Source organism: Xenopus laevis, chromosome 9_10S (genome assembly GCF_017654675.1).
Source record: "Xenopus laevis strain J_2021 chromosome 9_10S, Xenopus_laevis_v10.1, whole genome shotgun sequence".
NCBI lineage: Eukaryota > Metazoa > Chordata > Amphibia > Anura > Pipidae > Xenopus > Xenopus laevis.
Genome location: NC_054388.1, coordinates 40,855,975 through 40,881,709, shown reverse-complemented (window position 1 = coordinate 40,881,709; position 25,735 = coordinate 40,855,975). Strand labels below are relative to the sequence as shown.

The 25,735-nt window shown below is 42.4% G+C and overlaps 1 protein-coding gene across 1 annotated transcript in view; it reads left to right on the top strand.

The window, feature by feature from the left end:
* The window catches only part of rhbdf2.S (rhomboid 5 homolog 2 S homeolog), a 36,148-nt gene extending 11,575 nt beyond the window's left edge, over nt 1-24,573 (top strand). Inside the window, exons 2-18 of the mRNA XM_018238538.2 lie at nt 8,101-8,224; nt 8,336-8,466; nt 9,314-9,509; nt 10,001-10,213; nt 11,643-11,771; nt 11,883-12,010; nt 12,183-12,386; nt 12,603-12,714; nt 12,864-12,938; nt 13,676-13,837; nt 14,720-14,826; nt 16,463-16,526; nt 16,609-16,703; nt 16,902-16,977; nt 17,057-17,157; nt 17,399-17,552; nt 22,008-24,573. Coding sequence (XP_018094027.1) covers nt 8,111-8,224; nt 8,336-8,466; nt 9,314-9,509; nt 10,001-10,213; nt 11,643-11,771; nt 11,883-12,010; nt 12,183-12,386; nt 12,603-12,714; nt 12,864-12,938; nt 13,676-13,837; nt 14,720-14,826; nt 16,463-16,526; nt 16,609-16,703; nt 16,902-16,977; nt 17,057-17,157; nt 17,399-17,552; nt 22,008-22,412 — 2,466 coding nt within the window. The 5' untranslated portion in view covers nt 8,101-8,110 and the 3' untranslated portion in view covers nt 22,413-24,573. The remainder of the gene's footprint in view (nt 1-8,100; nt 8,225-8,335; nt 8,467-9,313; nt 9,510-10,000; nt 10,214-11,642; nt 11,772-11,882; nt 12,011-12,182; nt 12,387-12,602; nt 12,715-12,863; nt 12,939-13,675; nt 13,838-14,719; nt 14,827-16,462; nt 16,527-16,608; nt 16,704-16,901; nt 16,978-17,056; nt 17,158-17,398; nt 17,553-22,007) is intronic.
* The last annotated feature ends 1,162 nt before the right edge of the window (nt 24,574-25,735 follow it).

Here is a 25,735-nt window from a genome sequence, read left to right as displayed (position 1 = left end):
GCAATTGGTTTTAATTTTTTATTATTTGTGGGGGGGTTTTCAGTTATTTATATTTTTATTCAGCAGCTCTCCAGTTTGCAATTTCAGCAATCTGTTTACTGTGGTCCAAATTACCCTAGCAACCATGCACTGATTTGAATAAGAGACTGCAATATGAATAGGCAAGGGCCTGAACAGAAAGATGAGTAATAAAAAGAAGCAATAACAATAAATCTGTAGCCTTACAGAGCATTTGTTTTTAGATGGGGACAGTGACCCCCATTTGAAAGCAGGAAAGGATCAGAAGAAAAATACATTACTTAAATATTATAATATAAATAATGAAGACCAATTGCAAAGTTAAGTTTTATGTGCGGAGGAAGTAGGGCAACTGTAGTTTACAACAGCTGGAAGGCCACTTGTTCTATACCCCCATCTCTCAGGCATGAAGACACTATAAGCTGTCTGGTATTCCCTGGTCCAAATATTATGTTGCCTGAGATCCTCATCCTGTAGGAGGACATGGGAAAGGGGGGGAGGTGATAATTTTGGAATGCAATGTATGTATGAAGTCACTTCTTTACTGTCTGAACTAAGAACTACCCCCGTGCATTACAGATGGCGAAGAAGACCGATGCACCACTATTTTTACTATTATTACAGACAGTGATATCTTGTATTGCCATTGTTTATTGTGAAAGCATTTTGCTATGGTTTAGACCAGTGCTGTCCAATTTATATGGTGCAGAGGGCCGGAATTTTTCTAATCTACATGGTGGAGGGCCAATAATGGAAGCCAGTGTTAGCCACTCCCTATTTTTAGACCACACCCACTTTAAACCACACCCATGTTACCGTAAGACCATGTCCACATTAATAGCACACCAACAAAACAGATGGTTGGTGCTCACTGCAGGGATCAGGGCCAGAACTAGGGGTAGGCAGAGTAGGCGGCTGTCTAGGATGCCATCATTGAGGGGCGCACTTTTAATGGGTTTTTTTTCTTTTTTTTCAAGCATTTATTTAATAATTTGTTTCAGTAATCATGGTCATCCAGTCGGGTGGAATCCCCCTCCTTCACCTTCTCCCTCATGCCAGCAAGTAATAGCTCCTTATGTGCGGTCCGGCAGTGCAGCGCTATGTGCGTATACGTGTCAATGACTTCACTGATGCGGTTGGGTGGCAGAGAGCTGGCGGGCTGCTTGGTGTGGCTGGCGCTTGCTGCTCTCAGCCTTGCACAGTTGCCCTGAACTGAAGACATTCTTTCTATTACTGTGAAAGTGTGAAGCTTCCTGCTGGCACAGCCAGGTACAGATTTGGGCCGGAGCCATATGTTTGCTGTTGCTGCTGGGCTGGGCACTGGCACAGGTACATAAATACTTGGGGGCAATATGATGTGATCAGATTTATTTTTGGCTGCTGCTGGCACAGGTAAAGATTGGGGGCAATATGATGGCTGCTGGAGGGCTGTATGATGGATGGCTGCTGGCACAGGTATGGGGGGGCTGTATGATGGATGGCTACTGGCACAGGTATGGGGGGGCTGTATTATGGATAGCTGCTGGGCTTGCTGGTACAGGTACAGGGGGCAGTAATATTTTCTTGCTCTCTTTATTTAAAAACCATCATGGTAAGGAGGTAAATGGTAATGCAGGACAGGGGGGCGCTGATTGAAGCTCTTGCCTAGGGTGACAAACTACCTTGGCCCGGCACCAGCTGGGATGTCACTCATATGTGAAAAAAGTTGTCATATTAAGACATACCCTTAAATCCATATGCCTCCTCTTCCCCTGTGTATAATACAGTTCCCCAGCATATGATTAAACACCTTAGGGGCTCCTAACAATCATTTTCACATGCTAACAACGCCCCAGAACAAACACCAGGCTTATGTTCCATAGGGATCATAGGTGAGGCAGAGTATGGCAAACACAGGGAGCATAGGGAAGACAGAACAGAGCAGGAGACAGGAAAATCAGGACCAGTCTAATATGTACTATATACAGTGACAGTGCTGGTGCCCCATTAGCATTTTGGATAAGGTGTGAACGGGTGAACAATGTGGGCAGTTTCAGTCAGGTCAAAGAATTAATGTAATGCTACCCATAGCCAGGGGCCCCATTAAGGCGGAAAGAAATGTGTTCTGTCAGGAGCCTAATAGGGTTGTCACCTGGCTGATAATTAAAAAATTATGCCTGATGCCAATTTTTTTAAATAGGGAGGAAAGAACAATGGAATGTTGGTAACCCTATATTTAAGTGAGACAGTTAAACTTGTATTAACGGATGGTGGGACTTCCTGATAAAGGGAGTCATTTTGCTGGTTTGAAGGCAGAGGCTGGCTGGGGGGGGGGGTGATTGTTAAGTTAGGGGCATGGCCAGACAGGTGTATGGTGCCCCATTATTCCTCATGGCAACCCTATCCATGGTCATCAGCACCTCCCTCCACTACAACTGGTAATAGGAAAAGCAGCCTTATGCCATCATAGGAATTAAAATAATGTTTAGTTAGAGCTTTATTTAATAGGTCAAATGAAAATGTGTGACTGCTCTGGTCCCACCACAAGGTGGGGATAGCAAGGGTGGGGGAAGATGCAGCCAGTAGGGTGTGTTTCCGAGGTCTGTGTTTTTCCACGGGCACTGTCTGCTTCTGTAAAAGTTGTATAAGGGAAGAGACACACAGGAAGATTCGGGGAGATTTAGTCTAATTTAGTCTAATTTAGACTAATCTCCCAGAAAAGCCTTCCCGCTGGCTAGAATCTAAATGCAACAGGCCGCACGTGCTTTTATAATGGTAGATAACCAAATCCTCACATTAAGACAATTACAATGAGGTTTACTATATTTACTGTTAGGGCAGAGACACATGGGATGATTCAGGGAAATTTAGTCGCCTGGCAACTAATAGCCTCTCCTTCGGATGACTAATCTCCCCAAAAAGCCTTCCCGCCGGATAGAATCGAAATCGCCAACGGGGTGGCACTCGGTGCGCTTGATTTTCCAAAGCTTTCCTTTGGAAAAGGCAACTTCAGACGACTTCAGAAAGTGAAGCACTCCGAGTGCCATCCCGTTGGCGATTTAGATTCTAGCCGGCGGGAAGGCTTTTTCGGGAAGATTAGCCATCCGAAGGAGAGGCTATTAGTCGCCGGGCGACTAAAACCGTGTGTCTCTATTATAAAAGCATGTGTGGCCTGGGTGAGAATGATGTGAGAAAGGGCTGGGTTTGGTTCTGTTGTGTGAATCTGTGCTGTGTGTGTTATACATGCTAAAACTTGTCTGCTGCCCTGCAGCTTTCCATTCAGCCAGGGCTGAGTAATCCCATGCCATTATTTTCTTGAAGGATAAGGAGGAGTTTGAAGGAAATGTTTCCTTTTCCCACAAATCAATGCAACAGCAGCAAATGTAATTTTGTGTTATGAACTAAAGTCAGTCTGTGCCCCTAACAATCTTGTAAGCCCTTATTAAACCTTAGAAAAGTTCCAGAAGCAGTGCAAGATTAGAAGCGCTATATTCTGCTTTACAGAACAAGATAGAGGAAACAGCTGCGTCTAGAGGGTTCTATGTTGTTGGGCAGGAGGGCTCCGGAGGGGGGCACATATAACTAAGGTTATTGTTCTTATTTAAGATGAACTTCTCAATTTAAGAAAAGCATATGACATTGTCTTTTGCAGATTTGCAGATTTAGTTCATACCTCCAAAAGATAAACATTATTCCTTCTGATATAACTCATTTATTGCCATGCTTGTTTTTAACCTTTTTTCACCTACTTTTCCTTTGTTCGTTTCATTCATAATCTCTGTCTCTTTCCTTTCTTTCCCCCTGTCGCATGTTTTATTTATCTTTGCTATCATTGCATCCAGGTCCGGACTGAGAAGTAAAATAGGCCCTGGCCTATCAGGTACACAGAGGCCCAATCAGCCCACATAGAGGCCCAAACAGCCCACTAAATACTGATTTTCTATGGGACCTTATAGCAGCCCCTCTGGCATTTGCCAGAACCCACAGATTGCCAGTCCGGGCCTGATTGCATCTCTCTCTCACACTCTGGTATTGCATCATAATTTGACGAGAGGAGCCTCATAGCCATGTGCTCTGCAGGGACATTGTAAGATCAATGAGTTCAGCTTCTTTCCTTCCTCTTTTCATTATCTGTTTATCTCATGCCCCTTCTCCTTCTTTTTTTGTGTAACTTTCCTTTTGATTTCTCTGCACCCCTGTTCTGCTGCATGTAGATTTCCTTCCTCATCTGTGGGGTCTCCAACGAAGCCGTTTCCCTCGCACGACACATACGACTCCCTCTGTGTACCATTGCCATATCTGTATACCCAGGAGGGTTCTAACAAGGAATGTAGTGCACTCGATCATTGCTGCAAATAGCTTTTTTGTTTTTGTCTCAGCTTCATAGCAACAGGGCTGCATTCATGCATTCGAATATAAATATTGTGATACTGTCGTTTTAAGACTTTTTTTTAGATCTTAGGGATTTTTAGTAGCCTCAATTGTCTCACAAAAATGAATGCAGTGACCACACATATTAACACCATTCACTTGTGTCTAAACACGCTCCCAGCAAATTTCACCCAGTCAGTCCTGCTGAATCATGCAAAAGGGCCCCTGACTCAGAGGAACCCTGGAGCTACCACCACCCAGGGGTGCTCCTGCCATAAGGCAAGTTGGGAAAGTTGTCTCAGGTAGGAGGGCCCACAGTTTGCTGCACCTGGTAACTTTATGAGCAAAGTTCTGTTTTTTAAACTGGAAATTGGCTCTTCTAGCACCGAAAGCACAATTGTACTATTCAGCTCCTGCTTGCCCTTGTAGCAGCACCAAGAAAGGTAATTGCTGGGGTTGTGTTAATAGACTTGCGCTTGTAAGATCATGTGCAGATTTTAACTGGCAGAAATGATGCAGCACAATTCATCAAAATGTTCATGCATTTTAACACATTAGATGCCACTGTGAGTGCAAAGCAGTGTGTGGTAGAGTCCTGCGCGGGTCCATTTTTTGGGACCCGTACCTGCAATCCGCAACCCGAACCTGCTTTCTTAGCCGCTTGGACCCGCTACCAGACCCTACCCGCAAGTACCTTATCCGCAACCCGAACCCGCGACCCGCTGACCATCAAGAATCAGGAAGCAATGTCATTGTAAACCGGAAGTGACATCACCGGAAGTAGACATGATCAGGGGGAAAAGGAGTAAAACAGGAAGTGCTGTCATTGTAAACCGGAAGTGACGTCATCGGAAGTAGACGTGACCAGAAGAAAGGAGTGAATATCGATATTGAGAAGACCCGCGGCGCAACCCGCAAACCGGCAGAACCGCCGACCAGTGGGTATACCCGCACCTGGAACTTCTAAACACAACCCGCAGGTTTTTGCAGGTAACCAGCGGGTACCCGACCCGCTGCAGGACTCTAGTGTGTGGGCACAATTACTGTAAAGAAATGGATAAATTATGGATAAAAAATTGCTCTGGAAGAGCCTTTAAAAGTTTAAATCTTACACAGCCGACACTGTTCCTTTGATTATAACAAGCAGGGCCTCCATCAGAATTCGTGAGGCCCTGTACGACAAAATGTCCCCCCCCAATTAAAAAAAACATTGGTGTCCACCCCCCTTACAAGTAAAAAAATTGGTGGCCAGGGTCCTCCCCATAAAAGTTTGACCAGGGTCCAGCTTTGTAAAAGCTTGAAAAAAAAGTGGTGGCCAAAAAAAATTGATAGCCAGACCTCAAAATATTGGTGGCCAGGGTCCCCCATAAAAGTTTTAAAAAAAAACATTCGTGGCCAGGCCCCCTCCTCCCCTCAAGTTAAAACAAAAAACAATTGGTGGCCAGCCCCCACCCCCATAAAAGCTAAAAAGAAAAACATTGGTAGCTAAGGACCCCCCATAAAAGGCAATTTTTTAGACAAGAATTCCATCAACAGTTCCCTCCATATGGACAGTTGTGCTTATTTAAATACATTTTGAGCATCACAGACAAAACTGTGCTAAACTACACACCCTTCGTGTGTTATTTGCCTGTGTTATTTGGGCATCCAGCAATACCTAAAGAATACTATTGCAAATCCAACCACAGGTTTGAGTCTCCCAGGGGGACAATCCCACATTTTGGGAACCTAAACAGGAAGCAGAAGGGGTTAACCATAAAGCCACAAAAGAGAATTCAGCAAATAGACTGAAGGAGCAAGGAGCGAGAATATAACATGTCTAATGTTCCTATAACTGCCCAGACTATACTATATCCCTTTTACAGTTCCTGGTTAGGAATCGCCACTCACAGGCATAGTGGGTCCAACCCAAGAGGGAGCCACTGCTTTAGGCAGTAATAATCTAAAGATTATAGAGACTAACAAAATAAAAAGCATCTTCATAACCATGGTGAAAAAGGCTAAAAAGGAAAGGTAGTGAAAAAGTGAGAAAAAATTTATATGTTTATATATTAATATATATAAGCAATTTCTTTCTAGAATGGCCAATTCTAAGCAACCTATTAATTGGTTTTCATTATTTATTTTTTATAGTTTTAAAGTTATTTGCCTTTTTCTTCTGACTCTTTGCAGCTTTCAAATGGGTGTCGCTTCTAAAAAGCAAATACTCTGTAAGGCTACAAATGTATTGTTATTGCTACTTTTTATTACTGATCCTTCTATTCAGGCCCTCTCCTATTCATATTCCAGTCTCTTATTCAAATCAATGCACGGTTGCTAGGGTAAATTGGACCCTAGTTATCAGATTGCTTAAATACAGACTGAAGAGCTGCTGAATAAAAAGCTAAACAACTCAAAAACCTTCAATAATAAAACATGAAAACAAAGTGCAAATTGTCTCAGAATATCACTCTCTACATCATACTAAAAGTTATCTCAAGGTGAACAACCCCTTTAAGAAAGTAGTATGATGGTGTGAATAGCTGTATATACAGTAATTGTCACAGTATTACACAGTATAACAGCTAAATTCCATATAACTCTGGTCATAATTCCTTTAAAATATTGTTTCTTGATGAATACATTTAGTTATTGGTTATTGGAACGGACAACCCCTCTTTTGGTAACTGCCATTTCCACACAAAATCTGCTGTTCTATAAATTAGGTCCAGCAGGTGGCAACACTCCAAGCTAAACTCTGAAGTAAACCATAACATCGCATTTGAACAGACAACACAAAGCGACAGTATAATTGTACTGTATGTGAAATAGTAGATTGCAACATTCTCATATATTTCTGTTTCATATTTACTCAGAAGGCAGGGGTAGGAAATCTGAAAAAGTGATCATTTTATTTTTATATACAGTGGGTATCGGGCCAATGTGACAGAGTGTTCTGTTATAAAAACAGCTAGAATCTCATCCATAAAGCAGGTCAGGGCTGCTGCTTACAATGGGTATCAGATAGGATCTGTGCCACTGTGACAGAATGCTCTGTATAAAGATAGCTAGAATCTCAGCCATAAAGCAGGACAGGATTGCTGCTTACAATGGGGATCATACAGGATCTCTGACAGAATGCTCTGTTATAAAGATAGCTAGAATCTCAGCCATAAAGCAGGGCAGGACTGCTGCTTACAATGGGTATAAGACAGGATCTGTGTCACTGTGACAGAATGCTCTGTTATAAAGATAGCTAGAATCTCAGCCATAAAGCAGGAAAGGACTGCTGCTTACAATGGGTATCAGATAGGATCTGTGTCACTGTGACAGAATGCTCTGTTATAAAGATAGCTAGAATCTCAGCCATAAAGCAGGACAGGATTGCTGCTTACAATGGATATCAGATAGGATCTGTGCCACTGTGACAGAATGCTCTGTTATAAAGATAGCTAGAATCTCAGCCATAAAGCAGGACAGGATTGCTGCTTACAATGGGTATCAGATGGGATCTATGCCACTGTGACAGAATGCTCTGTTATAAAGATAGCTAGAATATCAGCCAGAAAGCAGGACAGGGTTGCTGCTTACAATGGGGATGAGAATGTGTGGCCACTGTAAAGTTTATTAATTATTATATCCTTCTCGCTACCTTGTCTGACTTCTTTTTGACCCACTGTGTATGAACATTCTCCCTATAATAACGCAGATGTTTCCATAGTATTTGCCATTGTATTACTGTTTATATGTTAGCCCCCCAGATATGGCGTCGATTAACAAGAATGGAAGCAGCTCTCGCTTACAAGATCTGAAGCCACCCAACCTATCCATTACCATCCCTCCCGTGGAAGGCGAGAGAGACCCTAAATTAATTCAGGTATGGCAGAGAAATGGGTAATTACAATTTCAATCCTGATGCTGTATTTTATTCTTGTATGAAAAATGTTGCCTTTATAATTTATAACTTTTTATGTTTCCTGACGTGCAGCCTCTCACCAAACCAGTGTTTCAGAAAAGCGTCAGTCTGCAAGAGCCACGTGGCCACGTTGCGGACGGCGGGTCTGCAGATGTGAGACCAGGCTTCAGAAGGCAGACATCGCTTTCTCAGAGCATAAGAAAGTCAGTGACCCATGATATAGTATAATTATTTGGTTGAGAAAATAAGAAAAAAGGAGGAAAAGTATATAAATTGGGAAATCTCCCCCACCCAAATGGCATTATTTGTACTGTATACATCCCCTCCGTTTGCCAGCGTCATTATATTTCCCTAAAACAAATAGCAGCTTTCACCTGGGGGCCATTTTCCCTCTGACAATGCATTTTTATCTGCAAACAGCGCATATGCAATGTAAAGTTCACACAATTAAAGAATGCAGGCTAACACAGACAGAATTTACTATGATGACAAGTCCTGCTTGGATTTAGCATAGTAATGGTTACTCTGAGCTCAGGAGAGGGGTTAGGATTTAAAAATAGGAGCAGACAGCTAGAGCAGAGTTTCTATGGGAACCAGCAATGCCATCTCTTCATTGGCTGCTAGACTGGAGGGTATGTTTATGAGTTGACATTAACTGAGCATGCTCAGTAGCCAACAGCCAGAGGAAATTCCCAAGGGAGGGGGCTGATTGGGTTAGAGGAGAAAAAGGAATCCTAAGTGATTAAGGGGATGCTGCAGCCTTACTATTAACCTTTGAACAACCAGGAGGTTTTAAGAGATTTCAAAGAGGCTCTTCAGAAATTAAATTTTTGTGTTTGGGGTTTACATGGCCTTTAATAATGACACTTCTATAATAAGAGAGGGTCCTACTAGTGATCAGAAAAATGGTAGCCTTTCAGTCAGATCAGAATGTGGCTATAGATTGGATTGATCCCACTGCCAATTAGGGTTAGTTGGGGTAAAATATAGTATCCTCATAGTATAATGAAGGATGGTGCTGTAAGTTAACCTACTTTTTCCCACCCGCAGGGGAACAGCACAGTGGTTTGGTGTAAGCAATGACTGGGAAGGAAAGAGGCAACAGTGGCAGAGGAAGAGCCTCCACCATTGCAGCCTCCGCTATGGGAAACTCAAACCCCAGTATCAGAGAGATATTGAACTTCCAAGCCAGGAGACTCCATCTTTCCAGGCAACTGAGTCACCAGCTGCACACCGCTTCCCCAAGGTAATGGGATCACCCAAATACCCAGACCTGATCAACCACCCACCGGGTAAAGCTAGCTACACCCAGGCCTGGATTTGTGGCGAGGCCACATAGGCACGGGCCTAGGGCGGCACATTTGTGCGGGCAGGCGCTAGGGCGCGCGCGGAGCGCACGGCCTAGGGGCGCCCACCCAGCAAATCCGGCGCTGGCTACACCTGGTCACCAGCCTGCCACCAATTGATGGGAATAACTACACTCAATACCCATCCTGTCACTCAGTGGTGGGGATAACTGCACTCAATCACCAAACTGCCACCCAGTGGTGTGAATAGCTGCACCTGATAACCAGCCTTCCACTCATTAGCTGTAATAGCTGCTTTTAACCATCAGGACATGGTATGGTATTTCCATTTCAGTTATGACGAATACCTCTTATAAATTCTGCTCCCTTAAACGCTTTGCAGTGCATGCCAGTTATTTCCCTTCTTATTAATTCTGTGTCTTTCCCTCAGATTGTGGACCCTTTGGCAAGGGGTAGACCATTTCGCCATCCTGATGAGATGGACCGGCCACGGACCCCTCATGTGTGCTTGCCCCCTCAGACCCCAGGGATGTTATCACTTGCTTCTTTCACCAGTGTGCGCTCAGGTTACAGCCGCTTCCCTCGGCGCAAGAGAGAGAGTGTAGCCCACATGAGTTTCCGTGCAGCAGCTGCTCTGATTAAGGTGAGTTAATCATAACTTTAGTTTCTTAAAGAGATTATGTCATGATTTTTATGGTATAGTTTTTATTACTAAATCACACTTTGTACACTGTGTTCTAGTGATGTGTGGGCCGACCCAATACCTGCGGGTTTGGGCCGACCTTGCACGCTTGGCGGCGGATTGAGCTCTTCTCCTGCTCTCCCCGCTCACTACCATCAAATGCTTGCTTCCAACTTTCGGGTTCGTCGTTTATAGACGCTGTGCCTGCGGCCCCGCCTTTTTTGTGACGTCTTCGGGGGGGCAGGTCGGCGCGGGTCTATAAAAGGAACCTAGAAGTACGGATGCGTGGGGGGTGCGAGCCAAGGGAGGGCGGGTCAGGGAAATCATGACCTGCACATCACTACTTTGTACATTGCATGTAATTCATTCTACCATTTAAAATATTATTTTTGAACCAATGAATGTATTTTATAGCTGTAATATTCGTGTGCTGGCAGACATCTCAGGTCATTTTGCCTGGACATGTGCTTTCAGAGAGCCAGCACTTCACAATGGAACTGCTTTCAGATAAGCTATTGTTTCTCCTACTCCTACAATATAATAAAAAAAGTCGCAACTTCAGTCAACCAGACTTGGATTTTTGCTATTGAGTTCTCTCCACATATCTGCCACATTTTTAGCAATGCAGGTGTCAAGGAGCTGTTATCTGGTTACCTTCCCATTGTTCTGTTGAAGGGCTGCTGGGGGTGGGCAATATTCTAACGTGTGAGATATGTGGGAGCACTCCAAGGCCATATAAAAATACAATTGAAGTGCAGCTGATCTGACCAAAATAGTTACAAACATACAAAAAAGAAACAATTGATCAACGCACATTCCCTGGTCCCCTGCCTCACAAATGAATCCAGCATTTAAGTTAATGCATGTGTTTTGCAAAACAGGGGTTTTTAGTTACAAAATTCCGATCATAAAATTGATAAGCCACCATACCACAACAAGGAAAACCCCATATGGTGGGGATATTCTTACTTGCAATGCAGCAATAAAAGGGACCAAAGTCAATCAGAGAACAAGTCACATGACTGGGGCACCTGGGAAACATGTCTAGCACCATGTCAGATTTCAACATTAAATCTGTTTGTGGATGGATGTCAATGCATGATTCTGCTAGAGAAGTGCTATTTTTGGGGGAAAAAATCCATTACAGAATCCCTTAAAATGTGCTTGTATTGTACTGAACACATATCATCCTCCTCATTGGAGATACCAAAACAATAGTGCAGGGAGGGAACATTTGCTTGTTACTTTAAAACCGTTCGCAATGACACATAAAATAAAATCAATGGTTATTATGTCTCAATAGTGCTTCCTTAAAGACTATTGACTATTTTGCAATATTTCTGCTCTGTGGAGCTGACAATGTATCCCTGGCATTGTTCTGTAATAACAGGGCCGTCCCATTTTGGATACCCCTCACAGCCGGCGTTCAGGCCAGAAGAGAAGCTTTAACTACCCCAGCTTTATGGATGAGGACACAGTAGATGCTGCAGAAACTCTGGACTCGTCCTTCTTTAGTAAGGCAAGCAAGCAATCCTCTGTTTGGCACTGGCCAAGACTTTAATGAGGTTACCTACTTAACTGTGAGTGCACTGCATGTCACTTTTAGAGTAAACAAGATCTATTCTGGCAGGTGGGTATGCCTGATGAGACCTTCTCAATGCCAGATGACGTGTTTGAGTCTCCCCCTATGTCTGCCTCTTATTTTCGGCCTCCTTTACCAACTCCGGACTTGATGCCTGGAGCAGCTATAGAAGCAGCGTGAGTTAAATGTAACGTTGTAGTCGAAAACCACCCCATTTTCAAATGATATCTAAGTTTTATCTACCTGTTGATTAAAATAAGAAGTGATACAGGCCCAGTATTTAAGATATACTCAGTGGTAACCAGATTATAACACAGAATGTTGTAAACATTATATCTACTCTCCTAGGAAAGAGCATGTGAAGTCTGTTCAGGTTTTTACCACTGACCCCCGAAGGGGTAAGCGTATTGCTTCACAAGTCAAGCACTTTGCATTTGACCGCAAAAAACGCCTCTACGGCATGGGGGTGGTGGGGAACTGGTTAAACCGAACATACAGGAGGAGCATCAGCAGCACTGTGCAGAGCCAATTGGAACACTTCAACAGCCACAGGTGAGTGGGTAGTGGGAGCGATATAAAGCATACGCTCCTGAGAAATGAGGTATACATTAAATGGACAAACTATCTAGTTATAGACAGAGCAGAGCCTGTGGGTGGTGAAAAGAAGATTTCGGTAAGGGGAGAATATAGCCATGGGGAACAAAAAGCATGGGGTGATGTGCAGGACAGTGTTACAGCATCATACCTTTATTTATTTTTTTTATACAGGCCTTATTTTACATATTGGATCACCTTTGTCCACATCCTTATCACCATCCTCGCTATTGCAACTTATGGCATTGCACCAGTAGGCTTTGCTCAGCACACCACCAGTGAATTGGTAGGTAGCTCTTGTGTCTAATAAGGAAAAGGTTCAGCGGGAATGCTGCAATCTGTCAATCTGGATTGCTTCTCAACATTACTGGTGCCTTCCCAGTTCCTACAGTGTCAATTGCCTTGGACTGTTGTGTTAATCACTATATTCTGCAGGTTCTCAGGAATAAAGGCGTGTATGAAAGTGTGAAATATATTCAACAGGAGAACTTTTGGATTGGGCCGAGCTCGGTGAGTATGAAGCTGTATTTGTTTAAAGGGGACACGTCACTCAAAAATGTTTTCCAAACCCCTATTTTATGACATTAGTCAAGCAAAATTAACTTTAATTACACAATATAAATTATTTGAATCTTGTTTCCTTCAGTCTGGAAATTCATAATTATAGCAAGCAGGCAGGAGCCATTTTGTGGACACTGTTATTAAGACAAGTCTTGTATCATCTCAGAATCTTGTTTGTGCACCAGAATGGGGGATTTGATGTCCATCCCCATGCACTGGCTACACAAATAAATGGTGAAGAGAACGGGGGAATGTGGGGAGAGCAGTGACATCTAGGAAGTGCTGAATGGAAAGTGAAAGTAATTGTCTGCCCCGCTTCTATGCCCAGGGCATAGAGGAGTGTCAGACAATATTTGATTGACAGCTGGGATTTTTAAATGAGCTTACAACAGCTATGAATGCTTTAATAAAAAATAGAAATTGGATTTCATGTTTAATTTGAAAAGGACTTTTATTATACAGATTTTTGTGTCTGGGTGACAGGTCCAGTTTAAGATCTTTTCTCTGAGGGACACTGCATATCTTACCCTCCTACCCACTTACAAGTCAGCCACATTGTGTGGGGCGACTCAATTTGAAGCTCTCTCCATTATCCTTGCATGTATATTGTTGCTTTACTATTCTGCCCTGCTGTTTCTGCGCCTCTGCATGTAAGCCTGTGTAATTTGTATTTCTCGTTGAGACAGATTGCTCTGATCCACCTTGGGGCCAAGTTTTCCCCTTGCATAAGATACGATGAGCAGATAAAGAATCTCATAGAAAAGGAACATGGCCTAGAACGGGAGTCTGGCTGCTGCATTCAGAATGATAATTCTGGCTGTGTACAGACACGGAGGAAGGACTGTTCGGTGAGACGAGACTGGCTGTTATACCACTAGATGGCACTTACCACACACTGACTATCAGCAGAATACTACTGACTTATTTTATATGTTATTGCCCTACTGTTATGGCTTTATGTTATAACTAATCTACTATAAAGCTATGTGCTTATCTAGAAACATAAGTCCTTTAGTGAGCCAATCTGTGCAAGAGGCAGTTCACCTTTAAGTAAACTTTTATTATGCTATAGATGGGTCTGTGCTTAACTTCTCAGCTGATTTTTATCTTTTACTGTTTTAAGCTATCGTTTGCATTCTGCCTTTTTCCAACCTCCAATGATAAATTAAATATGGTTGTCAGGGTCACTGACCCATCAAACAAAAAACAGACTGACTGTGAGGCTTTAATGTTATTGGTGTCCTTTTTTGTTTAATTGTTAACCTACTATTCAAACCCTTAGGCTGGTGGCACACGGGGAGATTAGTTGCCCAGCGATAAATCTTCTCTACTGCAGGCGATTTTTCTCCCCAAAATGCCTTCCCGTCGGCAAGAATACGAATCCCCAGCGGGATGGCATACAAATCATTTTGGATTTCCGAAGTCGCCCATAGTTTCCCCGTGAGGCAACTTTGGAAATCCGATGCATCTGGGGAGATTAGTCGCCCGCAGTAGAGAAGATTTGTCTCTGGGCAACTAATAACCCTGTCTGCCACCACCCTTATCCAAAATGTAGATATTAGCCATCCCCCAGTAATTATAGTCGCTTACTTCAGATTCTGGGTCGGCTCTCTTTTTCTTCTCTCAATAAAAAGGCTTGAAGCCACTAGTATCACTGGTGTTACCATATTTTAATGAAGTGAGATGGTTTTATCTTCAAACACACTTTTATCTTTTGCACTTGGCACCAGGAAACACTAGCCACGTTCATCAAGTGGCCAGAACATGATGCCCCTTTAATGGATGAAGTTACTGGTAAGAAGAGGACTTCAGGTGCAGTGTGTCAGCAGGACCCACGGTGAGTCTAAAATGGTGTTCTTTTGAAAGGATCACCCATTGCCCCTTAGTACTCATCATCAATTCCCCACAGGCACCAGTCTATGGCAGCTTATAGCAGCCCCTCTGGCAGTAGCAAGAGTTTCCAGATTGTTGATCTGGGTACCCAGAATGCATTTTTACTTTAGACCTAGCCAGAGAGAGAGAGAGAATTGCTTATAACCACAGTTAGTCGGAGTATGTTGCCATATTACCCAGAATGCACTTTAGCTATACCCAGGGAGTATTTAAAAGGTTTTTATTTTATTTTTCCATTTTATAACAAAACAAACAATGATACACTCATGGTTCCTTATAGATGTATAGTCATGTCAGCACAGTTTATACACAGTTTGAATTCCATACATTAGCATATTAGTTTTTAAATCGGGTATTCCCAGGTAATTTTCCGGTTGCCTACGGTTCTGGCCCTAGATGTAGTTTTATATCTATTATCCTTGTTAAATGAAAGTGATATTTATGGGTTTCTCCTATATGGGTTAAAGGTCCTCTGTAGCTTCCAGCCAGTCTCGCCATATCAAGTCATATTTTTGGGGGCATCCCCTGGCAGCATAAGAAATTTGTATTAGTGGGAGTGTTGTACTTATCAGGTTTAGCCAGCCGTTGAGAGTGGGGGGCAAGGAGTATTTTAATTGAACAACCGTTAAATTTCTCTTGTTACCCAGAATGCACTTGTACTAGAACCTTTTATAATCTGAGCATTATCTGCTCCTATTCCTCTGATGATATGAATCTGACTAAGGCACCCACACAGCTCACCTGCTTGCCTGTTACAGTGCAGCCTAGGATTATGTGTTTGCTTTACTAAAGCTGTCTGCGTATCACCCGATGTCCTGTCCTCCCTTAAGGTCACCATCCATGCCTCGTGCACCCTACTTTTGTTCCAGTGACAATGGGCCAGCGGAGGTTCTGGAAAAGGCCAGATTCTATTTATACCTCAGTAACCTTGCTATTTCTTAGCATTATCTGTTATTAGAAAGATGTGGGTTCCAGTTATTTTCAAGCACTGAGCAAGTCTGCCAGCTGGAAAGAGAATATAACTGTGCAAATATAGTTACATATTTTGGGGGAAACAGAAACCAGTGCCCCTCTTATCAAAAGTACAGCTGGTGATCCCAAAACCTGATCCAGTCCTTAGTTCCCTTCTCTTTATGACATTCTGAAATGACAATGACAAAGTGTCAGCCAGCAGAAGGGACAGATTCCATGTCCTTTATTTCCATTCGTTTTGTTTGTATGTATCGGGAAATAGTCTACTCTGAAAAACAATTCTCCCTTTTTGGTGCCGCACCGCAGCGAAGGGGCTTCATAATGGGTTTTCCCTTTCTGCCCAAGAGACACCCAGCTCTACCCCTGGAAACATAGCACAGAGACGCTGTTTTTGAAGGACAGGGCACCCTGTGCCACTAGGTTTCTTGTTCTGCACTTTGGGACAATATTGCACATGACAGTCACAAAATTTTCATTCAATGGGATGGATAAACTCCATGTCCTAAAACAATCTTCATCTTACTGTGGTCTCACTAGGGAATAAAGCTACAGTAAGGGGCAGGTATTTTGCACCCCACTATGAACTTTTGTTATGTGATCTCTCCCAGAACCTGCGAAGAGCCAGCTTCTATACAACCTCATGTGTGGGCTGATGACATCACTAAGTGGCCGGTGAGTGACACATGACAAAACATGCCACGTTCTGGCACTTTTAAGAAGTAATTGCTCATAATTTGTCTCTCCTTCTTTTTAGATTTGTACTTACCAAGCCATGAACAACCACACAGGGATCAGGCAGATGGACTGTGAAATCAAAGGGCGGCCATGTTGTATTGGCACTAAGGGCAGGTGAGAACTGGTGCACACTTGCATTGTATTGTGTATTGTGTAGTGAGTCCATTTATTTTTTAAAAAATAGATGTTGTCGCTGCATTAAGGGACCGGGAAGTATATGAAATACTAGGGCATAGTGGAATCTGGTTGGGGCTTTATTGATCAAGCAGGGAAGAAGCATATTTAATTGGCTTATACTTTTATCCATCACAGTTGTGAGATAACTACAAGGGAATACTGCACCTTCATGCACGGCTATTTCCACGAGGAGGCCACACTCTGCTCACAGGTCAGTGACTTTGTGGATTTCTCTCTCTCTCTTTCCTGGTTATGGCTGCTTAGTTAACGCTTTTATGATTCTGCATCAGGTTCACTGTCTGGATGAGGTTTGCGGGTTGCTGCCATTTTTAAATCCAGAATATCCTGATCAGTTTTACCGACTTTGGCTGTCCTTGTTCCTTCACGCTGGGTAAGTGCCTTTGTAATATAATAACACGGTCACCTGGGGTTCTTGGGGAGCTGGTTATGGATTGACTAGGTGAAGCAGCAGCAGTTTAAGCATTAGTTATATGTGTTTGAGAGCAGTGCGTGCTGGGATTCCATTACAGTATATACTGGGATACAGTGAGCAAGAGAGAGGATTTCTGGGATATTATTTATGATTTCATGGCTCTTGTGTGAGGGAATGACCTCATCTGCTCATCTCCCAGGATTATTCACTGCTTTGTGTCGGTGGTCTTCCAAATGACAGTCCTACGTGACCTGGAGAAGCTGTCAGGCTGGCTGCGAATCTCCATCATCTACATACTAAGTGGCATCACTGGGAACCTTGCCAGCGCATTGTTTTTACCTTATAGGGCAGAGGTAAGTCAAAGGATATTAGATATTCCATCCCTCATGTCTCTCCTCAAGAGACCGGGTGCCTTTCTTGTCAGCCTCCCTTCATTTTCACCCAACCACTCAAGCAAAGCTGCTTCTGTCATTTTGCCATTGTCCCCTTCTACATTTCCTAAGTACTGCCTCCTTCACCTTCTCTTGGCCTATGGACCATGCTTTTCTTTTTTTTCATCTGCCTCCTCCCAATTCTCTTTTACTCTCCTCCTCCCCCCCCTAGGAATTGCCCCTCCTCTTTCAGCTTCTGCCACTTATCAGGTCACTCTTATTTGGCCACTTGTCCCTTCTTTTGGCCATTGCTTCCTCCTTTTTATTAGACTTATTAGCCTTATTCCTCTTGCTTCTTCACCCTTCTGCCTCCCTCCTTTACTAATTTTGCTATTCCTTCTCTTTGCCACTAGTTCCTCTCCTTTACCATAGCCTGTCTTCTCCACCGCCCCTCTCTCTGTCTCCCACTTATCCCCTTACCATTAGATGTTGTTGTCTCATAGCCACTGTCCCCTTCTCTGTTTTTTGGCACTGCACTCTTAATCACCGCCCTCTCCTCCTTCTCTTAGCAATTGCCACCCCTTTTGTTTTTTAGCATTTGTCCCTCTGTTAATTGCCTTCTCTGTCTCTGGGCCATTATATAAATAATTTGCTGGGCCAATGACCCTCCCATTTTCTTTATTCCTCTGATCCCTCACACCACTTTTTTCCTTCTCTATGAGATAATCTTCCCACCTCTTTTCTTCTTCAGGGTGCCTATATTTAAGCTCACCTAGTCATGCACTAAAGAATATAAAAGCCCCCACTGAATGTGTTTCATTCATATTCACCTCGCCCCATCTCAGCAGTGTCTTAAACATTATTTTTCTTTCCTCCCACCCCCCCCATCTGTTATTGCATAAATTCATGCCCCTTCTCTTACCACCATTCACATGCTCCCAATTGACATCCTGTCTTCCCATATTTAACCCTCCTTATTTGTTCTAACATATGCAGAGGGTAAGCTCTTTTCCCTATCACATAGCCCCCCCCCCTTCCTTTGCCATTCAATCCAGAGAAATGCACTTTCTGCCATATATCTTTTGTGCTTGGCACTTATTCCGATATGCCTTTACCTTAGCACAACATCTCTCCATGTATGTAGCATATACTGTCCATATCATTTCTCTGTAATATATAGATTGCATATATGTTTTTCCCTCAACACATTTTATCCTTTATTTATATATATTCATCCTTGTATAGTGCCACCCATTTGCCCTTTCTCTCAAACACATTTTCTCTCTCCCATACACAAATGGCAAATACTCTACCATATTGTCTCCTTTTACCTGGCACAACCCTTTCTTCCATATCATTTTTTATATCTTTATCCTTCCAGCATTACAGCACAACCTGTTTTGTCCTTAGCACTTCCCCGAATCTCCCTTTTCCCTAGCATATCCCTTTTCCCAGGCATACATTATCACCCAAGTTTCCTTTTTCTTTTCTGGTGGCACAAACTCTTATGTTTGTTCTCCATAGCATGTACTCACCTTTTTCATCATCTTGCACCACACGTGCCTCCCTGTCTCATGGCACTGTCTTTCTTGCTTTCACGCGATTAGTTTGAGATTATCTGTCTGCTTCTAACACCTGCCACTAATCCGTACAATCAGACAGCCAGATCTCCATTTCCACAGGGGACCTGTCTGTTACTCTGAGTGGGTCAGCACACTTTCCTCTCCGCTTTCTCTTTCCCTCTGTTCTCTATGTCACTTTCCAACCTTCCACCACCTTATTTATAGTTGCATCCACAAGAGAAGTTAAGGGTTGGCCCAGGGTTTAGTACAGCCCCCCAACTCTCTATAGCATTAGGTGAATGTTGCAGAGACATGCTACCCTTTTATTACAAAGGCAGTTACTTGCTAGTTTACCCTATAGCAGTCCAGTCAATTACCATTGAAATCAATAGTGAAATAGCTTAAGTATTTTGTCACCTGACAGCAGAACTGTTAATCACCCATGTGACAAAATTCCTGGAACTGCACCATGTTTATGTCCACCATATGTATTAATTATCATCTCCCTGGTAAGGTCTTACTGAATTACAAATTACAGAAGGGCATTCTGTGTTCAGCGTGTATTAACTCTGGGTTTGTGATAATCTCTGCAGCTTTCATTGTGTTGCTCACTTAGACACTTTCACATGAGCTGGAATTTATGACTGGGATAGTGTTACAGCATGACATTGACCGGTGTGACCTCTTCACTGCAGTATAGGAACTCTCCCCTATAATAAAGGCTTTCTTAAGAACAAATGGCAAGTCACTATTTTCTAGTGTTGAAAGAGATGTCACTGTATTGAATTGGGTCCTACAGACCTTCCCTACAGTGATGCATGAAAGTTTGTGAACCCTATTTTCTACAGTTTTATATGCATGTGACCTGAAACAATATCTGATTTTCAAAGAAGTCCTAAAAGTAGATTAAGAAAACCTAGTTAAATGAAATAAAAATTATTATATTTTGTCCAATAACTTTTCTGCGTGGGGCAAAAGTAAGTTAATTCTTAGGATTATCATATAACTTGAAGGTGTCTGGTGTTTTCAGTCAATGGGATGACAATCAGGTGTGAGTGAGAAACCCTGTTTTATTTCAAGAATGGGGATCCAGCAAAGCCTGATCACACTTATAACAAATTTATGGTTGTGTATCTTGGCTCGAACAAAGGAGGTGCCTGAGGACCTCAGAAAAAGAGTTGAAGATGCCCATAAAGCTGGAAAAGACTATCTCAAAGAGTTTGGACTCCACCAATCAACAAGATTCAAGACCGTTATTACCCTACTAACTGAAGTATTCTGAACTATACCAGAGAATTCTAAAGGAAAATGTCAAGACATCTGTTTGTGAACTGACTCTCAAGAGTAGGGATGCACCGAATCCAGGATCCGGTTCGGGATTCGGCCAGGATTCCGCCTTTTTCAGCAGGATTCAGATTCGGCTGAATCCTTCTTCCTGGCCGAACCGAATCGGAGTCGGGAGGGAAATCATGTGACTTTTTGTCACAAAACAAGGAAGTAGAAACAGTTTTCCCCTTCCCACCCCTAATTTGCATATGCAAATTGGGATTCGGTTCGGTATTCGGTCAAATCTTTCGTGAAGGATTCGTGGGTTTGGCCGAATTCAAAATAGTGGATTCGGTGCATCCCTACTCAAGAGACAGTGGGTTATGCTGCAAGACAATGATCCTAATACAGTCGTTCTACCATGGAATAGTTAAAAGAAAAATAAAGTGAATGCTCTGGAATGGCCAAGTCAAAGTCCTGACCATAAAAATATGTTTGTACATAACGAAAAAAAAAACACCAAGACACATTTAACTTTAAATTCGCAAAGTCTTTAGTAAACGGGACGTGTCACCTGGACACACAAAGCTGTAAAATAATTTCAAATTAAACATGAAATCCAATTTCTATTTGTATTCATAGCTGTTGTAAACTCATTTAAAAATCTCAGCTGTCAATCAAATATTGACTGCCATCCTCTATGCCTTAGGCAATTACTTTCACTTTCCATTCAGCACTTCCTAGATGTCACTGCTCTCCACACATTCCCCCGTTCTCTTCACCGTTTAATTATGTAGCCAGAGCATGGGGATGGACATCAGGTCCCCCATTCTGGTGCAGAAACAAGATTCTGAGACGATACAAGACTTGTCTTAATAACAGTGTCCACAAAATGGCTCCTACCTGCTTGTTATAATTATGAATTCCCAGACTGAAGTAAGCAAGATTCAAAAAATATATAACATGTAATTAAAGGACATTTTGCTTGACTAATGTGATAAAATAGGATTTTGAATCATTTTTTTGGGTGACGGGTCCCCTTTAAGAAATAACTTACCGATACTTCGCTTGTGCTCCTCTTCAGAAAAGGCAACAGGTCAACGATCCATCGTGCGTTTCTCGATTTCTCCTCCCTGACTATCTCCTTTAGAAGGCAGGGAGGAGAAATCACACAATGGATCTTAACCCTGATGCCTTTTCTGAAGAGGAGCACAAGCGGAGTATCTTGTACTCTTGTATTTGTCTATATGTGTTTTGTGGTCACGGCCTCATTGCACCCCCTGTCTAATGGTTTTAAAAATTAGTGGTGAGCACAACTTTCCCTTGTTTCTTATAGTGAATAATGATTTACTTACTTTTGCTGCATGCAGAAACGTTATCGGATCATTTTTTTCAATATTTTTTTCAATTATGCACAATGCATAACTTTAAAGCTTGTGTAAAAGAAATGAGGTAGGTTTATAAAATTACAATACCCAGCAACCCTTCACCAAGTCAACAAGAGAAGGGGTTAAGGAAGTTTATTTTATACCGTTTAAAATGCTAAACACCGTAAACTACTTAAAGACTTGTGATTGTATATCTGTTTGACCTTTCCCTGTTCTTCAAGGTTGGACCAGCAGGTTCACAGTTTGGCCTCCTGGCTTGCCTCTTCGTGGAGCTGTTTCAGAGTTGGCAGATCTTGGCCAAGCCTTGGAAGGCCTTCTTCAAGCTTTTGGGTATTGTCCTCTTTCTTTTCCTATTTGGACTGCTCCCCTGGATAGACAACATTGCCCACATCTTTGGTTTCCTCAGTGGACTGCTCCTCTCTTTCTCTTTCCTTCCATATATCACCTTTGGCACAGCTGATAAGTATAGAAAGCGTGCCATGATCATCATTTCCCTGCTGGTCTTCTTTGGACTCTTTGCTTCTCTTGTTATCTGGCTCTATGTCTATCCTATCAACTGGACCTGGATTGAGTACCTTACCTGCATACCATTCACCAACAAGTTCTGTGAGAAGTATGATATATAGATCAAGTTCTCCACTGAGCTCTTCATACTGATCTCAAGAGACTGAGGAACATTCCACAAAGCTCAGCAGCACCTGAGTAACCAACCCTAGCTTAAAGGGTTAATAGGATAGACCATGTTGTGCCATTGGGGGCACCAGCAGATACCTGAGAGATATCATTTAATATCTCCCTCCTTCTGCCTGGACAGATATGAATCAACAAGTGAAAAAAAACTTTTATGGAAGATATGAGATCTGTTATAAGGGATCTTCCTATACTGTGATGCTCAGGAATAACTGTGAGTACCCACTGTGCTGGTATGGACCTTTGGGAGAGTCAGAGCGAGACCGTGTTTCACTGGAGCGGATAATAGGAATATATTTTACATATACTCAATGCCTCTCTTCCACCTCAGCCAGCCCCTTGGTACTATTCCCTCTGTAGAAGGGGTAAGCCAGCACTTATGTTTACAAAGCATCTCTGACCTTAACAATGGCATGTAAATGTACCACCTGCCTGTCGTTACAGAACCATGCACACAAATCGGTGATATCAACTCACCATCATCATTATTCATTTATTGCCTTTATCTGCTGGTAAAATATCTGGTCCAAATAGTGTGGGCAGCACAAGGCTATTAACAATGTCGTTAGGGAGAGCGCTTATTGTACCAGCTGGAATAATAGCCGTAGGGCAGAATTGTAACTCCATATATTGCTGCCTTTCAGAACCCAACTCTAGCCAGAGGTTGGAGTTGTTGTTCAGCAACAGCCGAAGTGCCATTGGTTGGACAGCGCACTTTTACATAAATATCAATACTGTAGGTGCTAATAACCTAATACAGAGGAATTATTTACATTGTGCCCAATAAAATAGGGCCTTCTCCTTATTGAATGAAATACTTTGATGATTTTTTTCCCAGACTCTACCTCTACTTAATCTTAACCATTTAAAAAAAGAAAGATATAATAATATATCACACAGGGCAGCTAATGTAAAGCCTATCTAACAAGCTTTCCAGGTCCCCTTTCTGTCACCATCAGTGGACATCTAAGGAAAGTGCTTAAAGTTGTAGAGACTAGTAAGTAAGTGCAATTAATGAGACCAGTGAATGTGGATCTACTGACTCCAACAAGAATAAAAGTCCTGTCTTAAAGGGGAAATAACATTACTCTATTGTTTTAGCCTCTAAAGGAAATACTTTCCTATGGAGTGGAACTACATCATCATCTGCTCCCTGTCCTTTCTCTGCCTTGTGGTCAGTGATTGCCACAAAGTATGTTTCCGCATACGATTCAGCACACTCCCAACTTAAAGGGATTAGCATCCCAACCTTAGTCACTACGCGACTTTTGCAGGAAAGTATTTCAGCTTTTTACAAACAGACGATTAAAATGTCCATGCTCTAGTCTCCTTATCATTAGCAGAAGTGATGTCATCAAAATGACAGCTGGATAGATCAGTGCAGGGTTAAATTCTCATCACCAGGCAGCTAGGATTGGGTTACTGTGCGTTTTCTAAAATCAGTAGTGGGGATTTAGTTCTCCTTTAATTCTCATGGTGTAGATAAAAGGGGAAAGGCTAGGGCAATAAATTCTAACATGAAAATTAAAACAGATGAACCTGACTCCCCACCCAATTATAATCCACATCGAGACCCTGAATCCAAGGTACATTTCCATACAGGAACTCAAGACTAAGGGATTGTCATTGTAACTGAATACAAATCATCTCATGGACACGTGGAATAAAGGGCTGTAGTTACGATGTATAAAAAAGTAATAGAAAATTTAAATGATACTGCCAACTTTTGGCTTAGAAAATAGTGTCTTTTTTTAAAGAAAAAGAAAATGGTGACCCTTTTGCTGTGCAATTGGGTCTCTTTCGGCATTATAAAGGACTCATTTTGTATAGAGATCATTTGGATCCTGAGCTTTTTGCTAAATGTTTATATTTAATTTATTATTTGAATAGTGAGACTGGTGTTTGGCACAAACTCGGTGCTTCCCAATGGGTGCCTCTCTTTCTCTAGGGAAAGGCAGTATCAGGGGGATATGGGCACTCAATTTTGTACAATGGAGTTTGGCTGGTGGGGGGGGGAGTTGTTTTTGTATGTGAAATTGTTTGCATCTAGGAGGCTGCAACAGATTGTTAAATAAAAACATTTGGCTGCCACTTCCATATTCTGTGCCTTTTCCATTACCTTTCAGTAAGGGCTGCGACATTCTCATTAAATGTCCCCCTGTGTAGCCTTAATGAGAACAAAACGTGGAATTGTTTTATTCTGCGTCGGAGTGTTCTAGTCGCACCCACTGCTTCACTGTCTGACTCCTTGCATCTCCACTTGGAAGCTGCCAATAGGGAGTTATAGCCTCTTTCATAGCAGCTTATAGGTAGAGGGGCAGGTTGTTCTAATTTAGATTAATGGTGGCCATAGACGTTACTTTTCCTGGTAAAGATTTCTCCAAGAAAGATCATTAATTTCAACACGAGTAGAGCTGAATTGTCAGATATACAGGTAGAAACAATAGAATTCTACTTGTATCTGACGATTCAGCACTAACAATGGCCAATGTTCGGTTGTCTTCAAAGGCGCCTGATCAAAATTTTCCAGCTAGTCTGATCGACGAGCCTACCAATATCCAAATCTTCTGGGTCCTCTCGTCTCCCATCATACACGTAACCAAAAACCGTACGAAAATTAAACTCACTGCTTAAGTTACAGAGTCCCTGGTCCTCCCCTGTAAGCTGCCATAACAATGTTATAGCCCCATGCACTGTTCAAAGGGATACTGTCATGGGAATAATTTTTTTTAAGAACACATCAGTTAATAGTGCTTCTCCAGCAGAATTCTGTTTCAAAAGAGCGAACAGCTTTATTTATATTTCATTTTGAAATTAGACATATTGTCAGTTTCCCAGGTGCCACCAGTCATGTGACTTGTGCTCTGATAAACTTCATTCACTCTTTACTGCTGTACTGCAAGTTGGAGTGATATCACCCCCTCCTTTACTCCTCAGCAGCCCATCAGCACAACAATGGGAAGGTAACCAGATAGATATATCTAAGAAGAGCATTCAGTAGTAAAAATCCAGGTCCTACTGAGACACATTCAGTTACATTGAGTAGGGGGAACAATAGCCTGCCTGAAAGTAGTTCCATCCTAAAGAGCAGGCTCTTTCTGAAAGCACATGACCAGGCAAAATGACTTGAGACTAAAAAAAAAAACACTTGTTAGGTTGGGAATTACATTTTACATGGTATAGTGAATTAGTTGTAATGTAAAGAGTGTAATTTAGAAATAAAACTACACCATAAAAATCATGACAGAATCCCTTTAAG